Source organism: Chlamydotis macqueenii, chromosome 6 (assembly GCF_036417535.1).
Source record: "Chlamydotis macqueenii isolate bChlMac1 chromosome 6, bChlMac1.mat, whole genome shotgun sequence".
NCBI lineage: Eukaryota > Metazoa > Chordata > Aves > Otidiformes > Otididae > Chlamydotis > Chlamydotis macqueenii.
In genome coordinates, this window is record NC_141561.1 from 7,956,672 (window position 1) to 7,984,057 (window position 27,386).

At 40.2% G+C, this 27,386-nt stretch overlaps 1 protein-coding gene across 1 annotated transcript in view; it reads left to right on the forward strand.

The window, feature by feature from the left end:
* The window catches only part of NCKAP5 (NCK associated protein 5), a 398,473-nt gene that overhangs the window by 26,111 nt on the left and 344,976 nt on the right, over positions 1-27,386 (forward strand). The window contains exon 2 of the mRNA XM_086751339.1: positions 9,334-9,462. Coding sequence (XP_086607465.1) covers positions 9,394-9,462 — 69 coding nt within the window. The 5' untranslated portion in view covers positions 9,334-9,393. The remainder of the gene's footprint in view (positions 1-9,333; positions 9,463-27,386) is intronic.

Sequence of the window (27,386 nt, forward strand, 5' to 3'; positions counted from 1 at the left end):
GGTTTGTGTTCTGGCACCTCCAGATTCAGCTCCAGGACCACATCTCTTTAATGTGTCTTTGTCTGCAGCAGAGAACAGAGGTGACCGCAGGGCCCAAGGCGCTGCAGCTGTAGTTATAGCTGGCCTGACCATACAGATTTACAGAACTCGGTGAAGGTATTTGCACAGCAAAATGAGTAATATATGAAGAATTTTTCTGATAAAAATATGCAGTGTCCTGTGCGGGGAGCCCCTGGAGCTGCTCGGCCTGGTGAGGCTGCACATTCTTGCTTCCTTCCCCTGCTACAGGCCGTGCTTTCGAACCAGGGGCACAGTTCTGGTTTGGCTGGCACTGGAAGAGGTTGGCACTGTCTTTCCCCTCTTATTCTTCCCCAGGGTGGACTTCAGTCGTGGTGGGGTGGAGGAGCCATTTTCAGATTATGCAGATAGATGAGTTGAGCCTTTTCTCAGTTACCCTCTTCCCGGATCACGGAGGACTGACATCTATTTCACTGTACCTTCTCCTCCCTTATTTTTTACATGACAGAAAGGGATTATGAGCTTGACTCTGCTTCTTTTCTGGGCTGTTACTGAACTAATACCTTCATTATAAAGTTATTGCCTGTAATGTGAGGTTAGGCCCTGGCCCGCTGGGAGTGTCTGTACAGCGAGGTGAAATGTGAGACACCATGTTACAACCCACAAAGCCCCAGATTCATGAGAAACAAATTCTGCAGCCCAGGCATTGAAATGTTCCCTCTGATGGAAGTGATTTTGGTTATCTAAAGAGGATGTGCAGAGGTGAGTGCTGATGATGTTAATAGTAACTGACAAAATATTTTTACAATAATTATATTGAGAATTTTTCTTTGAGCCATGTGAATATTTTGAAGTGTTACTTACTGCTCTGTGGAGTAAAACCAGATATCTGAACACTATCACTAAGTTAAGATGATCTTAATTCCTGATATCCATGAACATCAGTAAATAAATGATCCTTCATTCCTTTTAATTCGGCTGCGGGGGAGGACCAAACCAAGTAGCATTCATTTGGGACATTTCATCTCACAAAACTGCTTTCATTCACCAAAATGTACTGTTAGAAAATGTTTATAGCAAAATACTTTATTGTGCACAGACTGTAAAATGAGTGACTGATAAACACAACAGGCAATAGTGACAAAAAGTTCCTAAGTATTTTCAGTCTCTGGTGTCTGATGGGCTTGTGTTTGGATCACGGGGACGCTCTGTGACCGTCGCAGCCGTCATCCCTTTTAGCAGCACAGGTGGAAGGGGTGGAGCGGCCACAAAGAGCTGATGATTTTTAGTGGTCCCTCTGGACTATGATTAGGACAGATGGGCAGGCAGAGGAGATGCTGACTGAAAGGCATCTGTTTCCAAGAGGAAGGGATCTTTAGGCACATTTCCCAAGCTCCTCGTTCTAGTTTCAAAAATTGAGTTGGCAATCCACTGTTGGTTACAGCAGAGACCCCGATACAGACCTTACGTATAGGTTTGAAATTCTTGGGCTTTCTTGAGTAGTGCCTTGATTTACACTAATGAAAGAAAAATGAGAAGAAAACAAAAATCAAACTGAACAAAATGTAGGAAACTTGACTGTATGTTTTAAATTCTTCTCTCCACTTAGTTCTCTGTCAGACCAGATTTAATTGCATACATTCCTCTGAACATTGTAACTTATTAGATGAATATGTATTAATTTGGTACATTATCTTTATTAGCTTCCTAAACCGGATGCCACTTCCTCTGATGAAGATCTGTAATTCAGTGTTTGAAACCTAATGAGATTCCCATTTGGCTCTCTGCTGCCAGCCAGCCATGTTACCGTGAGAAACAGCTATCTCTGATGGTGCTGCACTAGATCACAGACGTTGCATCTAGCCTTTCGTATTTAGCATCCTTAAGCCAGAAAATGCCGGAGGCATCTTTGTTGGGATATAAATGGGATATTTATTTTTGAACCTCAAAATCTTCACATAACCCTTTAGGTGTGTGAGTAGTAGTGATCCCCCAAGTAAAATTTCCACAGGTCCTGGAGTTCAGTTTTCCTGGTGCCTGGAAGTGTCCATTACTGACCTAAGCCCAGCTGTAGCTCTCAAGGGAGCCAAGTGTGCGCTGAAGCCCCCAGAGGCAGCTGATGCTGTAGCTGTGTTCAGACCTGCCTTTTGCAGGTTAACAGCCTAGATTGCAAAACTTTGCTGGAGAAGGTTCGATGGTTAAGGGAATCCATCTTTACCATATAATAACCTATACAATTTATTATCGTATATAATAATAAATAATATATAATAATGAGTGGTTAGAAACTCACCCAAGAAAAGGGAGCTCTGGATCTAATGTTTTCTTGAGCCTAAATAACCTCAGTTTTGCTTGGATATCCTTTTCTTGGCTGCAGGCCTTAGAACGTTCAGAAGGATTTAATTTCAGCGCAGAAACTAAGGACACACAAACACCATTGTCATAATCTATTTTTTATTGATGATAACACTGTAATATATCCTTTTTTCCATGTTGATCAGTTGCTATCCTGACAATAGAATCATGCTTTCTGTCTGCTTATCTTTCATCATTTTTGTCTCAATAATTTTATTACATGTTATGAATGCTTCATATGTCCCATAAAAGCAAACAGGGGAGGGTAATCCTTTGACCTTTACAGCATTCTCTAGTGTAATTTACTGGTGATCCTTCTCCTCCCTGCAGCATGGCCCTGGAACCCCATGATAAAAATGGACAGCCAATCCAAATAGAAAAAGCTGAAAAGGTTAAAGCTTTGATTATGTTAGTCTATAAATGTTCATAGTCTTTTTGTTTTTTTTTTTTTCTTGCCAGAAAGAAAATGAGAGCTGAAAACAGCAATGGATGAATCATGCTTATTACAGAATACGGAAATTATATCGATTCAACCAGTTCTTGTTAATGCTGAAAGAACATAATCTTGTGCCCTCTCATTTTATGTCATTTTATGCAACCCACCTTATCCTCTTAAATGAATGCATGCATCCGCTTAATTAACCTGGTGAGATACTGAGATATAAATCTTTTAAATGCTTCTCATGCAATTCATCTTGACAGCTGTCGTAGTAATAGCATCTTTAATGCCATATTCTTTATTTTCTGATTTATTGAAATTCCTGGTATTATTTTGAGCACGCTGATAGGTTTGCTAGATTTAAGCCCTTAATCTTAACTTGTTTAAATCCTAGAAGCAATGCTATAGAAAGCTTTACTGGTTGTTTAGTTTGCTGAATAAATGGAAAATTACCTTGCATGAAGAAAGCATAAATGTATATCGAAAACTGTGGTTGAAATAAGGTGAAATTTAGTAGCTGAGACACTTTATTTTAAATGATGTATTTCTAGAACATTTTACTAAGAGTCTATTCTTTGCTGGCAAGTGATCATCAGTCAGAAATGGTGTGAGACCATCCTGTGTGCTCTAATGATTCCCGTAGAATGGATGGCGTAAGGGCAGGAGAGAGCCACAGCATTTGGCTCTCAGATTAGTCAGCCTCCAGTTTCTTTGCAGACTGCCATGTGTCAGTGTCATCCTACTTAATTAAAATCACAATAAAGATGAGACAGTCCCTTGTCTTGCTGTGGCCCTTCCCACTCTTCCTTGGGGCTGCTTTACCATGGCCTGGTGGATGGCCACTGGACAGTTTGCAGAACTAGAGGACTCCTGGATTAGGGAGTGGTTTGGATTAAAAAAATAACTTTCAGGGCACAGTTGGCTCTGTGCACTGCCTGTATGTTTCCAATATCCTTTGGAACAGTTTCAGAGATTCTAAGAAATTCAGGGTATATGAAAATGAATTATCCCACAGGAAAACAAAAAAAAAAAAATAAGGAGGACTAGGAAAGAGTCTTTTTCTATGTAGGTGTTTTCTGACTGACTTGATATATTTTGTTTTAATACAATTTTCCAAAGCCAGTCAGAATATCTAGTTATGTAGGCAGAATAGTACAGCAGTGCTGTGTTTGCTGCCCTATAATTCCCGTAGTATTCTACTTATCTAAGCATTTTAGGTTCCTGCATTGGAATTTTTCTAATTTAATTAACTCATTAATGCTGGCACATGGCACATTCTCCTTCCCTCTCTGCAAAAATGTGCCTTGCTTATCTAAATAGCAACCTAATCCAGTGGGTGTGAACGTACAACGCATACATTAGCGCTAACAAACTGCTGACCAGTCTGAGCAAATACCTGGGAGGACTGGGCCTTAGGCAGGCAGGCCCTGCTTACAGCATTGCTATGAAATACACTGTAGGCTAAAATAAAAACCATTTAGCTAAGTTTCAGGTTGCATAATTGCAGATGTTGCTGTAGTTTTCCATTTCCCAAGTGTTGAAGTTTGAAGCATCAGCTCAAAAGAGAATATTGGAATTAGGTTTCCACTTCATCACTTAAAGTCACTACCAGGCTAAATACCATGACGGGGATAGATAGGGGTGTGGTAATGAAACCATTTTCATGGCTCACTTTTAATCACTAGGCAGAATTTTCTCGACTTTTGTGAAGGTGAGGTTTTCTGCTGTTACTCCTCTGATGGTTTGAACACTCTACCACTTCAAAAAACAAGGGAAATTCTCAAAAAGCTTGGTACAAACCTAGAATTTTTGACTGCCTGAGGCTTAGGAAGGTAAATGTAGTGATTTTATAGAACTGAACAATCTGTTGAATGCACATCAAGTCCATAATTCTGGAATCTTTTTTTCTTTCAGTTGTGAGAAGGCCCAGACAAAGTGTACCCTACTTATTTCTACTCCTTTTCCTACAAAGACCACAACAAAAGCAAGCACACACACATTGGTGTTAGCAGCAGAGTCAGCAAAAGAAACACAGCCGGATGATCACATTCAATTCACTTCAATTAGGTTCTCAGGGAACTGAATCACTCCAGAGATTGGTAATGAGATATAAAATTTTTCACCTTTGGGTCACCTGTTCATTCTACCTCACATTTGCATTGATGACAATTTTTACTTTCCCATACCTACTTCCTGACCTTTGTTAGTGATATTAGCCTCCTCCTCTGTTCACTGCTGAGCGATAATACCAGTTCTGGTTATTCCCTCTCGGTCTTAAAGTACAGCTATCAAACAGGCAGGACTACCAGAGAAGAAAAAAGTGCTTAAAGCTGATCAGCATATAACTTTGGCCTCATTCCATTACCAAACAGTCTGATTTCCACATTGCAAAACCTGTCCTCAGGAAGACAAGCAGGCTGCTGAGAGGGAATACCTTGCTGCCTTACGGGTGTTTTGTCTTCCGGTAGTGTTAAGGTGTGCAAAGCAGAGGGTAGGGAGGCTGCACGGTATCTACGCTGAGTTTAAATGAAAGGAAAGCTAGTCTGCAGAGCTGTCGTTTTTGTCATGTGTCATAGCTGCTAAATGTATACTAGTTTATAAGAGACAAAAAAATAAATACAGTCCATTTCCAGTTACCAAAGAGATATACTACTGCTAGTTCCCAGCTGGTGTATGTTGGCATAGTTCTGTGGAAATGTAACTGCAGTTTCAAACTATCTGAAAATATCTTGGATACTTATCTAAGGAATATAATGTTACACGTTTTCATCAGCTGAAGCAATATACATCAATCATCCTTTGTTACTACTAGAAATGAAGAAGGTAGTATAATCCAAGAAATTTCTTGCATAGATTTCAGAGAGTTCTTTTCTACGTTAATCACACCGTTTCTCCGGGGTATAGCTTTAGAGCCATCCTCTGAAGTAATGAACATTCTTGTATTGAGTACTAAAAATACTGCACTTTAGGATATAACCAAGCGGATGCCTCTGGCTGGCTGGCTTTATGAACAGTGAGGGTATACTGTACTGAAGCAAGATCCCACTTAGGTCTTCCCCCGAGAGCTTTTTCTGTGTCCATAAAAATCCTTCTTCCCTGAGCTCAGTGCAAAACTGAGAAGACAGTAAGCGAACATCTGAGACCTGCATTCTCTTCGACTGATCCCCATACACTTCTTGAGGATGCAGGCTTAATCGCCAAGTGCCTCTAACTCCAGTGCCTTCCCCAGTATGCTCAGCGCAGATGAAGCCTAGAGTCCCTTAGAGAAGAGTCCTACAGTGGAAAAATTTCCTGCAGCACAAAGAACTGTAAGATGTGCCCCCAAAGATTTGGCCACTTACGTATGTGAGTGCAGTATCAGTGAAGACACCGTAAATCTGAAGTGACTTTGCAGTAGTTCACGGTTCAGCTGAGCTAAATGGGACAGTTAGGGTCTGAATGCTGATCACTGGGGTCTCTGCTCTAAAGATATCACCAAGCAAATTGGCCAGGGAAGGCAGATAGATTTCCAGTCTGCTATCTTGGTAACACAAAAATAATATTTCTGATGATTGGATAAACTGATTCTCAGTGCTTTTACATTTCAAGACTGTTCCATCTGGATGGCCATTCTCCTCTGCTGAGCTTCCCAGGGGATGCGTTACCTCCATTTTGAATTATTGTTAGCCTTTTTGTTCGGTCTCAGAGGAAGGGAGATTCACCTGGCAGGGTCATTTTTTCTCTGTGGCAAGCAGTGTGATGCACAACAATCACCATTCCAAGATGGAAACTTGCTCTGTTTTTGTTAAGTGATGGTGATCAGTTTTCTTTAAAGGCCACCTGAGTTGGGTACTTTGAGGCACCAGCACATGTTGGTACAGATGATGTATTATCTTGTCTGATAAATACCTTTGATTCAAAACTTTAAGTGGATCCAGCCTTAGGTTGTTGACTGTTCAGAAGGGATCCATGACAGCCTGCTAATCATAACATGCAAGAAATTTGAGCTTCCATGGTGCATGTAGGGGAAGAAGTAGAGTCTGCAGGTTTGAGGCTGCTTCACCTCTACAGGAGTAGGTCCATGTGCTTTGCTAGGTGTGGCTACAGTAAATACAGTCCTTGCAGTGCCCAATGCAGGATAGCATATAAGCTATAGGAATAATAAATAATAATTCCTCTGCTTTTACTTTTAAACTAGGATTTGGGGTGGTTCTGCCAAATACCTGCAGACAGAGACTTCAGGCACTTATTCATATTACATACTTGACCTTCTACTGGCATAATTTGCTCTGACTGTAGCCATCACTAGCTCACTCCTAAGTGATTCTGTGCTCACTGATCAACAGAGACTCCCTCAGTGGAAGTCATGCTCTCCAGGCATGATGAAACTGCAGAAGAATGATATAAAGGTTACATAAGGTCTTTCTTTTGCTAATTTCTGGCATAATCACAAGAACAGTGTAATACATTGCCTCTGTGTTTGTTCAAATCTATTGTGGTATTTCTTTTGAGACGTGATTGCTAATTAGGAAACAATGGTAATTATGTGATAGCACACCATTGAGATTCCTTATTAGCTGAATTAAATAGTGTGTGTAGCTTTAGGATTGGTCCTGCTTGCAGGTAAACCCAGAAAAAAAAAAAAAACACAAGCAAGGAATCATCACAAAGCAATAACTGAGATTTTCCTACCGTTGTGTGTACGTGTTCTCATTGCTTGTGTTCTTTAGATGAATATGTATAAACTCTAATTTTTATTCATTTTGGGGAAAATGGCCTGAATTCTGGTCTTGCTTAAGTACAAACCAGAAGTACAAAGCCAGTGTAGGAGACACCAGGTGCTGTTTAACAGAAGGCTGAATTTACCACTGGATGGCTTGGTAGCTGGATCAATTCTGGTTTCCCCATGGGAAGTGTTTTACAAGAGCAGTCCCAGTTGTGATGTCCACATTGTACCTGATGATCCCAGCTTGTGTGCCTCTGGGAGCCCTCTGAATACCAGCTGGCTTCAGAGGCTTCACCTGGGGCATCCTGCTCTCCTTGCGGGCGGCCTGTGCTCGGCCTCGGTTCAGGCTCCTATGTGCCGTCACGGCAGAGCGTCTGGGGACATGTTGGGGAAAGAGTTGTGGTGGTTTTATCTGCTGGAAATTGCCACAGCGACAGATGGGATTGTTCACAGGTGCACGAGAAGTCAAGCCGATCCGTCGGCACACGAGTACATCTGGAGGGCACGTGCAAGGCTTCTTCTGGGAATGCCAACTGTGTTGCCCCACAGCCAAGCCCAGTGGTATTTGTGCATCACCTGGCTGTGTGTGACTGAAGGTGCTGTTTGCAATGAATAAAAAGGATCAGGAACAGACAGATTTGTCTTTTGCTTGGTCTTGGTTTTCAGTCAAATGCAATGAGTTTCTCTAGGTTTAGCGTTACGTAGTGCTGTACGAATATCTCAACCTGACTGGAATTATGTTTTTAAATAGGTTTCCACATCAAATCTTGATGAAAAAATGTGGACAAATGCTTGTAGTGAAAGCTCTTTGTCCTTAATGGGAGTTAGCCCGGATTAAGAGATGTAGGATGTTGCCCTCTGATATGGTAAAAGCAGCCACTGTGAGATGCAGGAGAAAATTCCTGCATTTGGTTCTGTATTTATGAACATATCTGCCTGCCTTAATTTAGGCTAGATTCTAACTTCTGTTACTATTCTACTACCTTCTGTAAATCCTGAATAAATGTGTTAGCTTTGCTCATGTTTCTGAATCACACACAAATATTACGTTAAAATACAAGCTGAAACTTTCAAACATGTATTTCACCTGGTACATTTAGGAGAAGAGCGAGCTGGTAGTTGTTACTTGTAAGCTGTGGCTTGGTTTTAGTAGAAACCAGCAGCCAGGAATAACCAAACCCTACAAAACTGGGAAGACCAATTCCCTCTGTGATAGCTTTACTGGGTGAAGTTCCCCAGCCATTCTGTGCAGGCAGTGGGACTGTCTGATTATCACAGCAGAATCTTTGACCTTAAAAACGTAAGGAAAGTGCTGAGGGCATTCGTCTCTCATTAAGGATAATGGGAGTTGAAAGCTTTTAGAACTCTTCAGGATTAGGTCCAAAATTTGTGCATCATAGTAGCAGCACAGATGTGCCAGCAGCAGGGCTTACTGAGGAGTGCAATTAATGGGAAAGGAACGGTTTCCCTCCCTGCATCCCCCTCCCCGGCCCCAGGTAGTTTACTGGCTCTGCAAATCCAGCTCCCAGCCCAGCTCAAAAGAGACTATGAAAACATGGGATGCACTGATAAAAGACAGTAGTAGCAGATTTCTTTTCTTTTTTTTTTTTTTTTTTTTTCTCCAAGGAGTGACCCAAACATATTGGTAATATTTCTGTCTGGAGGGTTTAGCTTTTTTGGCACAGAAAATTTGTTCCTGGAACACAGCCTACTATAGACACAAAGTCATTAGCCGCTGGGTTATTGCAAAGTTAATGATGAAAGACGGAAACTGTTAAGTAGGATATTGAAATGTGCATTTAATTTTTTTTTGCAGTGATTCTGGAAACAGTCTGACATTTCTAGTTGATCAAAAGGAAAACAAATAACCTCAGCTATGGAGAGAAAGAGACAGCTACAGAAAAGGGAATTTGGGAAAAGACTTTCTCTGGACAGCAGTCTTGTGGTAAGAATGAATATTTACTGAATTTACTGAATATATTTTCTGTCATAAAAATATCGTTATTGGGAGACAATACTCATAATGATGTACATTTTAAAGGTGTTTATCTATTCATCACAATATCACAGCCTTTCATGATTTCTAAAATTCTCTAGAGCAAAAGTGCTGCAGGAATTTTACAGCTTCCTAAATAGAAACTTGTCATCAGGTAGAAGCATGTCCCTGAATTCACTGGATTTACAGAAGAAAGGAATCCAGACAGATATAGCAAACTTGTAATTAAAATCCTACTCAGCCTCTGTGGGATCACTCTGTATCACTTTATACTTTGTGTATGAGAGCTGTAGGTAGCTGAGGTCATCTAATCAGAAGTGCTTGTTTTACTATTGAGGATACTGGTAAAGATTTTTTCACCATAGTGAATGTATAAACTACTGTAATATCACCTGAAAGAGACATGTAAATGCCATATGCTCTAAAATAATTGGTTTTGCTATACATAGGACCTGAATTCATTGAGGTTGTATTCTAGATTTATTTTTAGTCAATGTTTTCAAATGATGACTGAGATTAACAAGGAGTTTTTATAGCTGTACTGTGGATACATGATGGGAAAATGCTCGTAGATGTTGAACAGTTATGTAAGAGGATAAACGCGCCAATGTCAACAACTCAGCATGCTAGTCGAACAAATACAGAAACCAGCAAAGATGGGAGAGCCAGGGAAACCTGTGCCATCTCTTTGACATTCATAGAGGTTGTCTTCTGAGGAAGAAGTTTGTTCCTGGGTGTTGATAGTAGAGCTGCCTGTGGCTGGGACTGATGCTGGGAAGAGCTGGAAGCCAGTGGATCTGGCACTGGTGGCTGCAAGGGCTGGGTTCAGGTTTCAGGGGTCACTAATGAGCACTGGTTTGGCTCCTCATACAAAAGCTGCAAAATACTAAACTTTGCCCAATGCCACTCATAAATAACAAGTCAAATGATTCACAAAGCAGTACTTGATTAGAGGGAGAAATGACAGCAGGAAGGTAACAGGACACTAGACAATAAGCAAGCACTCCCTTCCCCGAATGTACCAATAGTCATGTGAAGTCCTCATCTCTGATGACTTCTTGAGCAGCTCTTTCTCATCTCATGTTACATCTCCTTACGCATGGGTAGTGACTGTGGGAGCCCAGAGCTCTGTTGCCCGCCACACTGGGTAGCAAGGCCTCTCCAACTAGTCCATGTCCTTCTTATATTGGGGGCTCAGAACTGGATGCGGTACTGCAGGTGGGGTCTCACCAGAGCAGAGTAGCCTTTCCTTCATGTGCTGTGCTCTTTAGCAGGAGTCAGCGGAGCAGTGCCTCCCTCCTTCACAGGTTTCTGCTGTTCTGCAGGCCTTCCAGACTCTGCGCTTCTCTCTTAGGCCTTAGCTAGAAGATCTGCTCTTCTCAGGTAGTGCCAGCTGGCCTGTGAAGAAATGTGCAGAGCTCTTTCCAAAAGGTATCTGTCCTTTCCCTTGTCTTTGAAATGGCACTGTTTCTTATGGTGATGAATTACATCCCTTTATTTTGCAAAAAAAATAGTGAGAAATAAAAGTAGTGAAGAGTAGAGTCCTCCTCCAGACTCTGAGCTGGTCTCAGGACCCTAATGAGAAGCTCCCTTCTGTTCAGGCCTTGCAACTCCATGCTCTGATGGCGAGAGGTACCTGTTTTCAGGTTGTTCAGCCTGCAACAAAACCTGCCTTCTCAGCTTGCACGCACTCAGCAGGCCACATCATGCTCCCAGCTCTCTTAAAACTATTTCAATTGTCTTCTAGCTTGTGGGCAGAGAAGGTAGGCTTAGTATGAACTCACAATTTTATCTAATACACTCAGAGTCAAAGAAAATCTGGCAGATTTTGTATGCTTAAAAGTGTTTATTCCCAGGGCCAAACTCTGTTATTAGTTCTAGGCATGCACACTCCCAAAACAGACTCCAGCCTAAATCCTGCAGCTAAAATGTACTGCTGCAATCCAAACAATTGGCCATGAACTATCGATATTTATCTGGAGAAAAGAACACTCATAGAAGCTGGGTACCAAAAGCTAAGGGAAATGCTAGCAATTGTGAATTTTGCACAAAGATTGCTTAGTATGGCAAATCAGTACTGTTTTCACTGATGTAATGGATTAGATTCAGCCTTTACTTAATGCTTTAAGACAGAAATTTTCTTTTCCCTGAAGTGACAGCATGGTCTGCTATGTGGCTGGGAACGCGGAACTACGTATTTCTGGCTTCCAGTCCCACCTCCTGCTAATTTGGACTTAATTTATATGCAAGATAGTGCACTATACTTAATTCTTACCCTTTCCTATCAGTAAGGGTGGAGCAGAGAGAATCATTTGCCACTGTTGTAGGGAATACTGTGTGTGTAACAGCATCAAAAGTGCTTTGTGTAACAGTCAGTGCTACCTACATTTTAAAATGCCCATAAGGACCTAAAGAAGAAACAGAAACTGTGGCTGTATGAGAAGGTGATGCTTTCTCCCTGCTCTTCAGCAAGTGGTAAGTAGGGTGGGAGACTGTACACAGATGAAAACCAGTCTTCAGGCACTGCTTGAGGTTGATGAATTTATGCCAGCTGAAGGTCTGTATCTGATCAGCCCATGTTGCTGTGAAGGTGTTGAAAGAAACACGTGAGGGAAAGATGAAATATTGCAATATTTCAATATTGTGGACATATAAACCCATCATACCATCAGGCTGACACACCCAGTTTTATAGCAATGTCTTCTGCTACGCGTGGTATTTACAGTTTATGCTGGCCAGTAGAGTTTCTCAGTGCATACATCCGTTTGCAGCGCTTGTCTGCTACAGATCAGCGTCTATCCAAGCGTTGTATTGAGTAGAATATGTATAACTAGCTTAGAGAGTGTCATCCATACATTTAATTAGAAATATGTGAGGACTGTTCATTGTTTACCATCAGCTGTTATTTGATAACAAATTGGGAGAGACGTTTTGAGATTTAAGTGCCTTCAGCAGCCTGTCAGTAAATCACACCGGGTGCCTCATGACTCCATGAAATTCAACTGGGCAAAACAAAGCACTTTGAGTTCCTCTCATTTACCCCAAATTCCTGTTCTATCATTCTTCCTTTTAATTGTTGCCTTCGTATTGTCTGTCTGTCTTCATTACCCTTGGATCCGCTCCGTTACCAAATTCTATCTGAGCACTGTTTTAGTCCTGTCCCTTGCCTGTACAAGTCCTTATGTCTCTCGGCTCATATCTCTTCCCAAAGGTTTTGTATTTAACCTTTCAGACATTCAGAGCTGGACACTCTACTTGGAAAATCTGGCCTTGATTTGCTCAAAACCAGCCTCTCCTTGTTTGGTGGAGTCTTCCAGCATTATCGTATCTCAGAAAGAATTCTGATGTCTGTGTGTTTGAAGGAAATATGTTTCTACTTTTGTACTCTGGACCATGAGATACAAATAGGCGTTTCTGATAACATTCCTTACCCTGCCTGGCCGTGCTGCTTTTCCCATCTGCATCAGATTGTAATCTTCTTCTGGAATGTTTTTTCCATGCTTTAATCTACAAGTATTGCATAGTGATGTTTAAAACAAACAAAAAAATCCCTCTTCCTTCCTCATCTCTTAGACTCTGAATATATAGGCTATGGTGGCATTTGATGGAAGAGCGAGAAAAGGAAAGAATTGTTTCTGGAAAAAAAAGGCATGGTTTCAAGCTCATTAGAATATGGATCTGGGCCTTCAAAATATGAACATTAATTTCATCAGAGTGTTTTATATTCAGACCTATCCCATCAAACAATGAGTTTCAGGCTTCAGGTGAGGAGGATTCATTTCAGAAACATCCTTTGAACAGCAGGCCAGTGAGAAATCTCATAGACATTAAAACACTCTTCTTTTTGATCACCTCAGATAGAGGAGAAGAGTTCAGTGTTGTTTCATGTACTACTCTATCCCTTTCCAGATGGTGTCTTGGGGGAATAAACTTTACAATGAGGGCAAATAAAAGTTTTTAAAATTAAAAAATATAAATGCACAAATATGTTCATAGAATGTGCTTCACAGGACATATTTTTTTAGTGAGTGATTATGGGCCTCAAGAATATTTGAAGTAATGCTTTACTGGCTGTTAGTAGTTTGAAGCCACGTATTTTAACAAGATTCAAAATCCTACGGCTGTGAAGAAGTGCTGGGTGATGCAACAGAGGAATCAATGTAACTACTGCCCAGGTCAAAGGGGAGTCTTGCCGTTCACTTCAATGAGATTAGATGCCTAGCAGCTTTTAGTCATGATATCACAGGTATTATTCAAAAAACCCTCTACTATAGCCAATGGCTGTTGTTGCTCTATATGTTTCCAATATTGGCAACAGGTTGGAGATTTTTTACACACCCAGATGCTCATTTATAATTGCAGACAAAGCAGGTAAGCATGCAGTGACAATGAGGTTTAATAGCGTTGTATTCAGGTGAAACAATTACAAAATATTAACTTCATAGCAATTCTTAATGGTAATGCTATGAGATCAGTTCAAGAAAATATCTTTGTGATTTCTGCCTGATATTTAAAAACCAAAACATACCACACAAGAAGGATATACTTTTTACAGTTTCAATATAATTCTATACTACCTTGTCGTTTTATTTGTTGTATAAATGATGCTTCTGTATTTTGGTTTTACAAAATTTTCTTCTGCAAATTGATTACAATCAAAACATCACAACTCTGCAAATCAAACTGATTTGAGGTAGGAGGACTAAAGAAGATCTCTGATTCTTTTTTGGGTCTAAATAACAGATCTCCATCCCATCATGTTATTATGACATTAGTAAAGATATTTTATCATATGTGTGTTTATAAGATGATAAGAGACGACAACTGGAGAACAAGGCAGAACTCTATGTCCTTCTGGATTTCTCTGTGAAGAAATTGAGACCAAAGTCATTGCTGTTATTGCCGCAGTACTTCCGTTTAGAATTAAAATAAACTGCAAAATTCATAATGTTGATGGAATATATTTATTTGGGATACATTGCCTAGCTGTCACATACCTCCATGTCAGATTTATTTCAGTTTACACTGGGATATATGACTATTAAAAGAGAATCATAGCTTTCTGAAGAACATTCTGCCTTATCGTGTGGCTTAAATTCTTAAATCCTTTAGGTTTTGTTAAAAAGAACAGCTTTACAAAGTGAAATATTGTGAATATTTAATAATTTAAAAATTTTAAATGAATAATTTCTTCATGTTAAATCTTTCAGCTATGTATCTGAAAATAACTAGTGAATGAAACTAGATAAAAGCTGGATAGGAAGGGATTTTTTCTGTATTCTTTTTTCACTTCAGACTGAATTATATAAAGAAAATTAATATGAAAACATAGAGAAAAATAAAAATTGTACTTTAATAAAAGTAAAGTACATATTTCCTTGGTACCGATATAATGAAGACATTTTTGATGTGACAAGGTTTCCTTGATAATATTTGCATTTTATCATTTGGTACTTGGGGGAAGCATCTTAGTCAGGGAATGCTATTAAAAAGCTAATGAAAGGATTGATTGTACTTCAGGTTTTCCCTCCAGAAGTTCTTCAACAAAAAGAAAAATGGAAAAAAGACCAAACCCTAAACAGACCCAAAGCAAAGCTTTTAAGTAACTTGTGTGGGATGAGGAGAATGTTAGAGCGTATCCCTGCCACCAGGGCCGCGGTGGCTGCTCTATTCACTGGGGTGCTCTTTGAACATAATAACAAGCCCTATCCTTTGCCTGATCCAAACTGCCCAGTTGTCTCCCAGACCCTTTTGATCAGGAAAAAGTCAGTGTTTCAAGCTGTGCTCTTTATTTGTGTGGATAATTCCCAGCCTGACTACACACGTGGCTGGCCCTTACAGCTGTGGTGGCATTTAGCTGGGGAGACTTGAGAACAGAACGTCTGTTTGAAGCAGCCAGCATTTATCAAAGTAAAAGTTTTTGTTTTATTTAAAATGAGGCTTTTACTTCTGAAAGCAAGCTGCAATAAAGTGCTTCTCTGGTGGCTCATGAACTGTGCCCTGCTGCTTTCATTCTGGTCACACGCTCCTGTGGGGCCGTGTAGGATTTGCTTTGATGACACCACTTTGTTGTAATAAGGGTAGCGGTGTAACATAATGAATTGTGCTGGGGCATGGGAGTAATACCTTCATCGAGACTACATGCAATGTGTGAGAACACTTAAGTTGAATTGGAGGCCTTTGTGGAGAAGTGTGCATGCCTTATCCATGAGGAACACATGGGGCTGGGAGCCAGGCATTTGAGGGTTAAGTCCAATATCTGTAATCTCTAATCAATTCCTAACTCAGTTTAATAAATTTCTAATTCAGTTTTCTCATCAATAAATCTGAGATTGTAATAATTTCTGACCTCGTAAGTATTCTGAGAACAGTCTGTCATTAGCATGTGTCTGTAGCTTGCTTTGATATCTTCAGATGAAAGGTGCCACAAGAAAGTGACATTACAGCAAAGCTGTGAAGAGTGCTGCGCCAGCAAGGCGGGAAGGGAGCTCTTCCGATGTGGGAATTAAATTCAGTCAACGGAGGAGCCCTGACTTTTTGCTACTTGACTGTGACATTCACAATGTGTCTGACATCACTATGTAGCATAACATAATCCAGCATTTTGAAATGAAAGGTGGCATTAAAAATATTGCCTAGTCAGATACTGGCTAATGTTCTAAAATTTGTAGCCTGATTTTTTTTTTCCACTTAAAACTGCTGCCACATTCCTTATGAATCTGCAAATATTTTCAGTCCTCTCAAAACTTGGATTCTTATTTGTGTGTGAATTTATTCAATTTCAAATTTTATTCAGTCCTGCTTGGATACAGCATCAGAAGAAAAGCGCACACTAAGAGCGTAATCAGGCACTGCAGAAGCACAGTGCAGCACTGGAGAAGACATGCAGAGTGCGAGCCTCAAGCAAACAGTTTCCACAGTGTGCTGCAGAAGCAGGCGAAAACATCTGTAACGTGAAGTGCATACAGCAGGAGCATACGCCAAGGAGAACGGTTTAAGAGAGGTGACAAGTGTGTTGCTCTGGTGTAGAAGACAGAATACAGGAAAGAACAGCAATGAAATATGTACTGTTACTAACTTAATAGATTAATGTTTGCACATTCACAGGGAAAACCCTAAAATACAGAATTCCCATAAGGACTCAGTAGACTGAATTACTAAGGGAATGTCAGAAAAGTCTATTCCTTATGGCAACATTAGTATTGCCTGCAGTGTTCTGCAGATCTGTCAGTAAGGACATCCACTCCACAGGCTGGGCAAACAAAGTGCTGTCAGCTGTCTCTATAACAGACAGCCCTGAAATCTGCTTGAAACTTTGGGGAAAGAGAAAATCCCAGTGTGGGTAGAGTGTGTACAAACTTTCTAAACAGAAGAACAGATAGTCTGTTGTGCACACTCAGTGCCTTTAAACACTAGAACTTGGCAAAAATTGAGCTATCTAGAAAGATATTGCCAATAGCACTTACTTGTCTGCATTTGCATTTTTGGTAAAGTGTAAATCCGAACAAGAGCTCTGGTATGTCAGGCACGAGAAAACACACAGGAAAAGAACTATCTGAACGGGTCGGTTCAGAGCAGAAGCCAGGGAGAGGTAAGGAGAAACCACTGGTGGGACAGCAGTGCTTAGGCTTTGCTGATATTAGCATATCACTATGCTAATAATGTGGGAAACACTGCTCAAGGGTTCAAGGATATTGTTTACAAGCACAGCAGTACACCTAGGGTACTAGAAGTACAATCTACATCAGCTTGGATAAAAACAGTGTAAAGAAACCAGTTTCACCAAGTAAGATGGATGATAGCACTTCCATGCAGCAGTGGTGGAGACATCTGGTTTGGATTTCATTTGCAGAAGAGAGATTCAAAAATAAAGAAGTTTGTAAAGCACTGGACGTCCTGGTGGCAGTCAGTTACTCTAAGTGCCATTCTTGGACTCCGGAGCAGCCTGGCAAAACCCAACATCTTAACTAAAAATTACAGGGGCTGCAAGTTCAAAAGCACTCAGTGAACCCAGAGAATTATGTTAGAAGAACTAAGTGTCGGGCCTAATGTGAAGAAATGGCTCTATTATGTAGCAGTGGCACAGAAAGAACCGAAATCTGTGCTTGGAGTAATACAGGTAGTAACCTGTTACTTTAATGCTAGTTTATACCAATAGAAACCAGCGAGCCTTTTCAAGAACTGGAGAAGTGGATAAACAGTGAGCAGTAGCTGCATGGCAAGCTAGAGAAGATACTGCTTGAAGAGAGAATAAAAGTAAAAAGCTCATGTATTGCATTGACAAAAAAAAGGAAATAGTACACGGAGTGTGTTGTTCCTGAGCAACAGTTGGACAATATTCCTGCTGGAAGACACCTCAATGGTTTATTGATCAAAAGCACTGACACCATCGCAGGCAGAAGTGCGCTCCCAGAGAGGAATTATTTACCATTTGTTGCTGCACATCAGAAGTTACATCAATGGGGATGTATGGCGACAGGGTGACAGCTGGAACAGAACCCACATCCCTAGAGAGCACGCTTTGACAAACTGCTGGCTCTTGCTTTCTCATGTCTCTGGTGTATAACCTAAAGCGACAAACGTGAGACTTTGAAGGTTAAAATAAAAGCTTTAAGAGAAATTTCTGTGGCTGATCTGCCCTTGTTCATTGTCACAGAACTTGGTGCAGAAGCGAAGGAAAACTAAGAAGTAAAGAGAACAGAAAAGATGATTTTACTCATGCCTGCGAATTAGCTGGCAGATGGACTGAGAAAAACAGCGGGCAATAACATTCTGTGGCCTTAAAAAAAAGCAGGAAAATCAGCCCATGTTGCTACAGAATCTCAGCAAATTCCCTGTCAGACTTTCAACATGAAAGTATTAAATCCTAAACAATTTCTAAAACAGCTTTTAGACACTGATTTGACTGCAGATGGGAAATTAAAAATGAACATGAAGGAAAAAGCAAGACAAATGCCTGCAGGTATTTTGAGAGTTATTCAGGAAGGAAACCTCAGCATGGTACAGTGCAAAATTTGGGTGCAACAAAAAGAATTGGTTGTCAAATGTTCAAGTCAACAAACTATGAGAAGTTTGTGGTACTTCACAGTTGCAGATAGCAAGGCTTAGAAGAGAACAGTCCTAGATTTGTCTCAGTGCAGAGGAGACAACTACGTGTGGAGAGCTGATTTTCTTCAATATCATCCAGTTAGGGACGTATGAAGGAGAAATCTTGCCATGGAGCTATTTGGCTGCTAGTAGATCTTCATTTTGGATTGAGCCTCATGTCGTGATTTGGAGGAGTTTTGCTGATTTGCAATGTGCACGCCAGGGTCTGTTCCCAGGCCCTTCAGGAGAAGCTGGTGGGTGCCTGCCATCGGTCCACAGCCCCCTGCCCGCTCCTACCCTCTTCCCTGGAGATGCCAATGAGGAGCAGGCTGCACGCAGAGGAGAAGAGCTTGAGGGGTGCAAGCCTGCTCCTGGTCGCCATCTTGGGCTGCTCTCTCCCTTTTTCCTCTGCCCCTTCCCCATCAATTACAAAGCGTAGCTGTGACAGATGTAAGTCCAGCCTCAGAAGAGGAAAGGTCATGGAAAGCTTTGGATTTAATGTGGATGTGCACACATGCTGCCACATGATTGTGTGCCTCCCTGTGACATAAAGGCTGCGTATCATCGGACTAGCCGGAGATAAGCAGCTACCGAGGGAAATGGATATACCGGAACCCTTATCTGGGTCTGTTAAGCTACCAAATGCAGCGATTTAATTGGAGGCTTTGCCTGCCCAGATGTTAAGAGCAGAAGGCTGCCTGTAACAAGAGATCTGAGGAGATTGGGGTTAACTAAATAGGGATTTTATTGACAAACCTTTTAAAATGCTTCATGCCTTCAGCAATTAAACATAACACAGGCCCTAAGAAGAACAGGTCTTCTCCGTCTCTCACAGTTGCCTGATTCTGCTTGAATACGATCCTGGGGAGAAGAGAGAGAGAAATGATAGTGTTGATATAATTCCCTGCCCTGCAAGACCAAGAACAAATAGTGAATCTACCTCCTGCTAGTACAGTCGTGGCATCCTCTCAGATGTCCTATTTTGAATATTGTTGCATCCCTAGAAGAATCTACACTTCTCTCACATACTTGCGTGCACATAAATGTGCAAAGGGAATAAATATCTTTGCAAAAAGTTATGCAGGTGTATCCAGATAGATTTATTTTACAAATAGCTATTATCAAATTTCCCTGGTGTTCTTGAGTTTTGCTTATTTTTTCCACTTACTCACAGTCAATATGGGATAGCCTCAAATCAAAGCTATAGTTTTGAACTGTCTGCAAACCAGAATTTCCAGCCTGTGTTATAAATTCTGAGATATTGATATTTGGTTTAGTTCCAGCTGGAAAATCGTAGTTTTGTTCTAAATATATACTGTATATACTTTTGACCCTCTTGCTCATTTAATTCTATAGCTATAATAGGTGATGTACACCAAAAGAGAAGATGCACACTCTTGTGCTCCCCAAGTTTACAATTTTGGTCTTTAAATAAAGTGTGTCTTACTGAAAATTTCAATTAAATCACTGCCTTTATGGAATAAGTGTTTTCTGGTTAAAAACCAAACTCTCAAAGAACTGACTAAATCTTTCATATGGAAAATATTCTGCTTCATTCTGTCACCAGAGCTACGCAAGACTCTGCCATGTAAATGTGTCTTTTGCTCAGCGCCCCTGGAGACGGGGATGTTCAAGGGTAGGTGCTCCGATACCAGACGTTTTTCTTTTCTAGGGAGGCTGTAAGTGCGTGTCGAGCTCTAATTGCTGTGAATGGCTCTGCTCACAGTTAATTTCTCCCTGCTTCTATTCTTGCGCCTCTGAGCTTGCCTGTCTGCTTTTGCTTTTAGGGCCTCGTTTGACCCAGATAGGAAGTGAGCTGGGATCATGGCGAAGCATTTAAAATAATTGGGTATCAACAGCTGGCTTTATAGGAAGCTAACAGTGCAAATCCAGAGAGTTTTTATGATTTCAGTGGGTATTTTTTCTAGTGTACAAAGCGGTTCCAAGTAATTTTGGCTGGGAAACAGTTTCCCAACTTATTTCTGTAATAATACCTTAGAGTTTTTCATTATAGTGAAAATCTCTAGCAGGTCTGAAGGGAAAAATTACCTCCACTGTTTCCAGACACCCAATATGCTTTCTCTTTGCTTGAATTTATGAGTTTTGGCACAGATAACTCACAATATGATCGTGTTTCAGGGCAGTGGTTTCTCGCACTGAATCCCAAACCAATGTGTAATTGTTCTGAAGGCTTCTATGTGTCTTTGGTGATGTACACATACGGGACATGGCTCTCCAAAAGCCTACCAATCTGTTTTTGCCTCCGGTGTATTATTCACTGCGTAGTGTATTGAAACAGTTTTTTGAAGTACCATATACTTCCTCACTTCTTCCAAAGTTTTTAAAGCAGAAATCGCAGTCCCAGTCAAAAAGAGCAAGATTTGACTCTTAATGAAAATTCTTTTGTTTGTATTGCTTTGTAAGGAGGTTCAAATATACCTTTTTTTCAAAGAGCTTTTCTGAAAGACAAGTGCTTGAATCAAGTGACTCCATGAGGTGTAATACAGAATTCCTCTCAGATTTAAGCATTAGACTAGGAGAGAAGGGATATTTCCATCCTGGGAAATTAGATTCATTATTTTGACATTTTGTTTTCAACTAAAACTCTTTTTTTACTTAGAAATGTTGAAAAGATCTCCTCTTAGGCTGAATTTACTTTCTTCCACATGTGTGTACATTAAATTCATGGAAATTCTCCCCAGCAATTAAACATTTTCTGTTATCCTAAAGGAAATTGGTTTTTTTTAAGAATGGTATTGGCATTTTCCTTCAAAAATTCCTTTTTTTTTTTCTTGTGAAAACTGCAGTCTCCTCTAGAGTAGTCAATAGAAATACAAGATGATGCTTTTGCCTTTGGACAATCCATCTATTGCCTTATTCCATTGAGTTAGAAACTTCAGTGGCACTGATTAGATCAATACCTCAGACCGAAAAATACATACTCCGTACAGGTTAAGGTGACAGAATCTGGCATTGCATGTGTTTGCATCGTATTTTATTAGTGTCTTTTACATCCCTTTAACTCTAGAAACCTCAGTGGACTTCTTCCTGATGTGCATTTGTCTAAATTAGACAAGAATCAAGTTAACATCCTCTACCTATTCTATTCCTATTTTGATTCAAATATTTTTAGTTATCAACTTGTGTCTGATACCTTCTCCTGCTTTTACTGGGGCTTGGATAGGACTTTCCTTTCATGTTTTGTCTTTGTAAATTGGATCTTCTTGTGATACTGAATCACGCTGGTTGTCACTGGCTAAGCAGCAGATTCCTCCTGACCCTCTTCCATGAGCGGTTCTTTCTGACGAGATTGTTACTTACTTTCCAACCACCTTGTAATCTTGGTTTCATCTGCAACTTCAAGCTTTCCTTTGAGTACCACATCAACTACATTGTCAAGGCTTTTTTTTTTTTTTTTTAAATCCATGCAGGAATTCAGCAAAAGCTGAGCCCTTGCTGTCTCAGCAGGACGCAGAGGGTTTGATTTATGTCTGGATAACAGCACAAGTTGAATTACTGCAGTAGCAGGCTCACAGCCTCCCAGATCGGCTGCTACATGGTATTCTGAACTTTGTGCAAAATTTGCTGTATGTGCTAAAAGATATGCAGTTAAACATGCCCAGAAATCAGCATGCCACTCCTCTACAAGGCAGTGAATTATTTTTGAATATGGCATTGTTTAAACCTAGAAAGTTTTAAATATGCTACCCTCCCCGTGTGCCTGTGTCTTGGACTATCCCAGTGTTTGTAGGCCGTATGAATGAATTTTATGAGCATAACATACATCATTGGAGATGGCTGTCTCGCAGCCTCTGCTCACTTACTGTCCTTGAGGGAGCCAGACACCGCTGGTGTTGTCCTGTTGCCGTTTCCCTCTGGTGCCGAAACTCCATTTCCTTTCAAAGTCAGTCCTAAGTGACCTGTGAATCTCCTTCAGTGGAGGCTCTGCGAGTCAAAGTAATTAAGTTTTTTTTTGCATTCACCAGTTTTATGACTACTGCTTAGCAACTAAATTAAGCTTTTTGATTCATAATTGCTTCATTCTTCTGATTTTCACTTGACTAGTGGCTGCAGGTGTATTGCTTTGGGCATTCAACTTTATTTACAGAAATGTTGGAAATCTTGAAACACAGGCCCCATTAAGTGGGACACTGGGAACTTTCAGACACCTTAAGTCACCAGTTCCTTTGAAAGTCTTAACCCATAAGCCTCCACCTCTCCAGAAACTACATTTACAAAGATATGTTTGACAGGGAGGTGCTAGCTGCAGAAATGCAAGCCTTATCTACCATGCCAAGGTTCAGATTTGTAATTATGCACAGCTCAAAGTATTCTTCATCTGCTAAAACTTTACTAATGCGGATTTGACAATTAAAACTACATTATTATCTGTAAAGAATCGTTTATGTGGCATCAAAATTACAGCACCTGCTCTTTTGAGTGCAGAATTAACTTTCTGAAATGAGCAATTATATTAGTTAATTCATTTATACATTAAGATTAATTAAAAAAATAAATCCTTTAAGTATTTCAGGACTGTGAGATAATTTAAAAAATTATATTAATAGAGGAATCGTACCAGCTCTTTAAACCTTCAGAAAAAGTGAGGCTTACAGTAAGTACGTTTAATTTTTTTTCACATTGTTCTTCACAGCTAAAACTGTCTTCTTCAGCAGAGACTCATGGGCAGTATTCTTCTTCCTTCCAAATGGTTGATGCATACTCCATATTCTTCCATTTGCATAAAGCAGAGGCCATAGGCGCTTTCTTGGAAAATGCACTATTGCTGATCACAATTATATGCCAAATGCTTTTCATTACCAGAGCTAACCCCTGTGCCTCTGAGTTCTATACCCAGACGTGCATATATCTCCTTAAATCTTTGACTCTAAGTTTGTAATGCTTGCTTTTCAAAATAATTAAAACATCTTTGCAACTCTTTTTGCCTGTAGCTTTCTGCTGATGATAGTGTCAACTCTAGTCTTAGTCCTTTTGCACTGGCAATTTAGTTAGTGTAGTTCTGTGGCTCTGAGCAGACATGCTGTCAGGTCTGCCCTCACATGGAAAGCTCGATTGATGGAGGCTCTACAGGAGGGATGGATGTCCAGTTCTTTTGTAAAACTAGCCTCCTGTATTTATTTCTGCGATGGTCTGCAGTCCCGAGGCGGTGGGTGTAGTCAGCTGAGGTTAATTATACTGTTTGGTGGGCTTTTAGTCGTGTGCTCATGGTGCTTTGTGTGTTCTCAGACAGATAACCAAGAGAAAGAAATAAGACACTTTCTGAAATGAAAGAACTACCAAGAATTAAAACTGTGTTGACCCAAATCCTTGGATCCCACCATTTCTAAATATGTTTAGTTTAGGGCCCATCTCAAATAAGAGGCAATAACTAAGCCAATATCTTGTACCCCAGTGGAATTCAAGATGCTGGAGATTGCTGAGGTAAATACTGTGGATGAACTTTTAATAGTATTCAGTAGTTTTTTGACCTTACCTAATGGTGATAACAATAACTGGACCTCTTGCTGCAGGATATAACCTGGTCTTCTGTAAAGTCAGGAGAGAGTTTGTCTTTTCCTGGTATTCTGCTTTTGCTGAGATATTTGAGGTACTGTTGAGTACCTGCTGAGGTACTGCAGGTAGCTGACTCAACAGGCGGCTGATTTGGTCTGTGTTTTGTCATGTGTGTTCCTGTGGGATTAAAAGAAAAACAACGTTCAAGAGATAGAGTTCAATGTTTTGATATGTATGAAATAGAACCAAGTTTAATACTGCAACCAAGATTAAGTTCCTTTTTCTCACATTAAGGGTAAAACTTAGGACATATTTTGGGACATGTCTTAATACGTAGAAGTTTGGAGATAGAGGTTTCCAGTTTCAAAACAGAGATGCACCATATTTGAAAGCAGCAGGAAAAAAAAATTCAATTTTTTTTTTTGCAAATAAATAAGGAGAAACCTTCTAACTTTTGTTTATCATATTTTGACTATTTGAGTTTGTAATTTCAGTCCTTTTCTTCCTTTAGGACTGCAGACTGGTAGGTTTTTTTATCCTTGCCTGTTATGCTTATTATAACACAAAGTCCTAAGCACACTACTTGGGCTTTGAACTCGCTCTTATTTTCCTTCATATAAAATGATATGTAAAATTTTAGGAAACTATGAGTCCCTACAGGCAAGTTAGGGAACATATAAACATGTATACAACGTATATGTTGAAAATCACTTTTAATGTGATCTTGGAGCACCAGAAGCAATTGTAAGATAAAATATGCAACCTGAACCCATTCTTGTTTATTTGAGGAGCAGGTTAAATGATATGGTAGGTTAAGACAGGCAGAAGCAGGGGAGGGCAGGAAGTTTAATGCTAACTGGCACACTTTCTGCCTTGCTAATCTACATATTACAGAAGAACTTTTCTGTCAACTTCCCTTTCCAAATTAGGCTTGCAGCTTGAAGCTTCAGCATAAAGAAGAGGCGAGGCCTGATTTCACCCCTGTAAGCTTCAGAATAAATCAAGAATCATTTTAAGAAAGTCAGTGGACCAAGCTCTTATGCGATATAAGTCAGCACTGATGATAATCAAGCTATTTCAGTTTATACTAAGTTAGAATCAGCTGCAATTAAGAGCTTAACAGTCATGTAAGTGTGACTAAAATCAGGTCAACAGACTAGAAACCTGAAATATTTCCTTTGGCTAAAGCTGTTTAAGGTTTGATGCTATTCCATGAATGACAGGCTGGTGAGGTTTCTACAGATTGATGCTGGTCTGAGTGCAGGCAGGGGCTGGCCCTGTAGCTCTGTGAAGCGGCTTTGTTCCCTCAGCGTAAATCTCATCAGCATACTCTTGTCTCTGGTTTTCAAGGATCTCTAGCAGTGAAAGAAGTGTTGATACCTTAAGCGCTTAAGCCTTTCTTGCTGTTTTGATCAGATTGCTTGGCTTGTATAGCAACTTCAGAAATCAAATGTTCAGTGTAAGTATCCTTCCAGTCATCCTAGGGATTCAGTCTGGGTTCAAATGTCTTATAACCTGCAGGTATTACAAGTCCTCTCCTGTATCAGTCAACTGGGAGCATGAATATTTTCACCCCTTGGCTACACAGTCCTTGTAACAACTTATGGTGTCTTATCTAAACATCCCTTTCTCAGGCTGATGTATGAGTCAGGAGGATGAGTGTCACACAAGATATGTGTTATGTTAAATTTCCCTTTCCTTCAGGGAAAATGGATAACAAGTGAAAATTACTAATTAATGGCTTCCAATTCCCTTAACAATGGTAATGATTAGAAAGCTTTATTGAAATAAAACTGAAGAGATTCCCTATATTTTCTTAGAGGAAAGCGTTTCTTTCTCATGAAGGGCATATCATTTTCAGAGACCAAAATTTTTGCCACTCTTTATAGGACATGAATTCCCAGACCGTGTGTTACAGCCACTGGGCTTGGCTATCCGTCACTGTCCATGCCCATTCCAGTCCGGAGCCGTGGTGCTACTTGCCAGCTTGACACAGGAGAAAGTAAAAGATGTCAAGATTAATGGTGCTAATTGAAATGGCATTTGCTCAGGTGTTACCTGATATTTGTCTGTGTTGGTAGGACACATACTATGTCAGACAGTGCTATTTTATTTGACCATAAGCTTGACCTGACAAAGCCCTGTTCAGCAGTAAGGCCTCCTCAGACTCCTCTCCCATCCCACAAACTCCAGAGCGGCAGGGAGCATCTACCCCATATCTATTGCGCTTGTCCAGAGTTCACAGGACGGAGCTGGGAGCTAAACAGATGTGATGCTTTCATAAAATAAGATGTGTTCTGCATCGACGGGGGGAGCCTGTTCCATTGTTCTCGGAGGAATAATACTCGATTATTGTACTTTCCAAAGTTTATTTCAATAAGACCGAAAAGTAAAGAAATAATTTAACAATGACATGGTTAACTTAGACAAGCTGTGTTGAATTTAACAAGTCAAGAAACTGGTGTTGTTTTGTTGCTCAGTTGGTGTTAAATATTCCCAGTGAGCACACAAGATGTGTCAAAACCACGCGGTAAGGAAGGCAATTAGTTGTGCAGGGAAGGTAAGCAGCGAGCTGGAGCTCATTTTGTACACATAGGGAATAGCAAGGTAATAGAATGCCTGCTACATTTCCATCTACAGCGCTTCTCAGACCCACTAATTTTTTGTATGTTTAGTCTGAAGATTTCCATGAGAAACCGATTGACTTACAGGTGGCCTGGATTTTGTACGTTGCATTGGAGAGGGGTTTTGCACAGATAGAAACAACAAAGCGCAATGCAACACCGAATGCGCTGAGCACAAGCACGCCTCAGTGAATAGCACTCCCTAAGCTTATTTAGCACTGTACACTGCAAAATATGCTAAACAAAGAACAAATTGCTGCTCTACAGAGCTTGCAGACATAAGAACCTGGATCCATATGATGCAGTGAATAATCTGTGCCAGATAAGCCTTCTAGCTGAAATGTTCAGAAGAAGTTCTTAATTGGAAGGCGCAAGGGGATGTAAGTGGGAGTTATGTGTATATCATTAGCAAGAGAACAAATGTCTCCAGCTTTAACTAATGTTGACTACAGTAAATTAAAATAAAAAGGAACAAACTGACACTTGATTTGAAGCTTAAGATGAGTGTTAATTTGAATTGTCTTGCCACACCTGACTTGTTTCGTAGTCTCAAGATTACTTAATTGGAATCTTTGTACTTCAATTTTTATATTTTAAGAAATGTCAGGAAAATAATGGAAAAAAAAATTCCTTTCAAGTCAGATACTG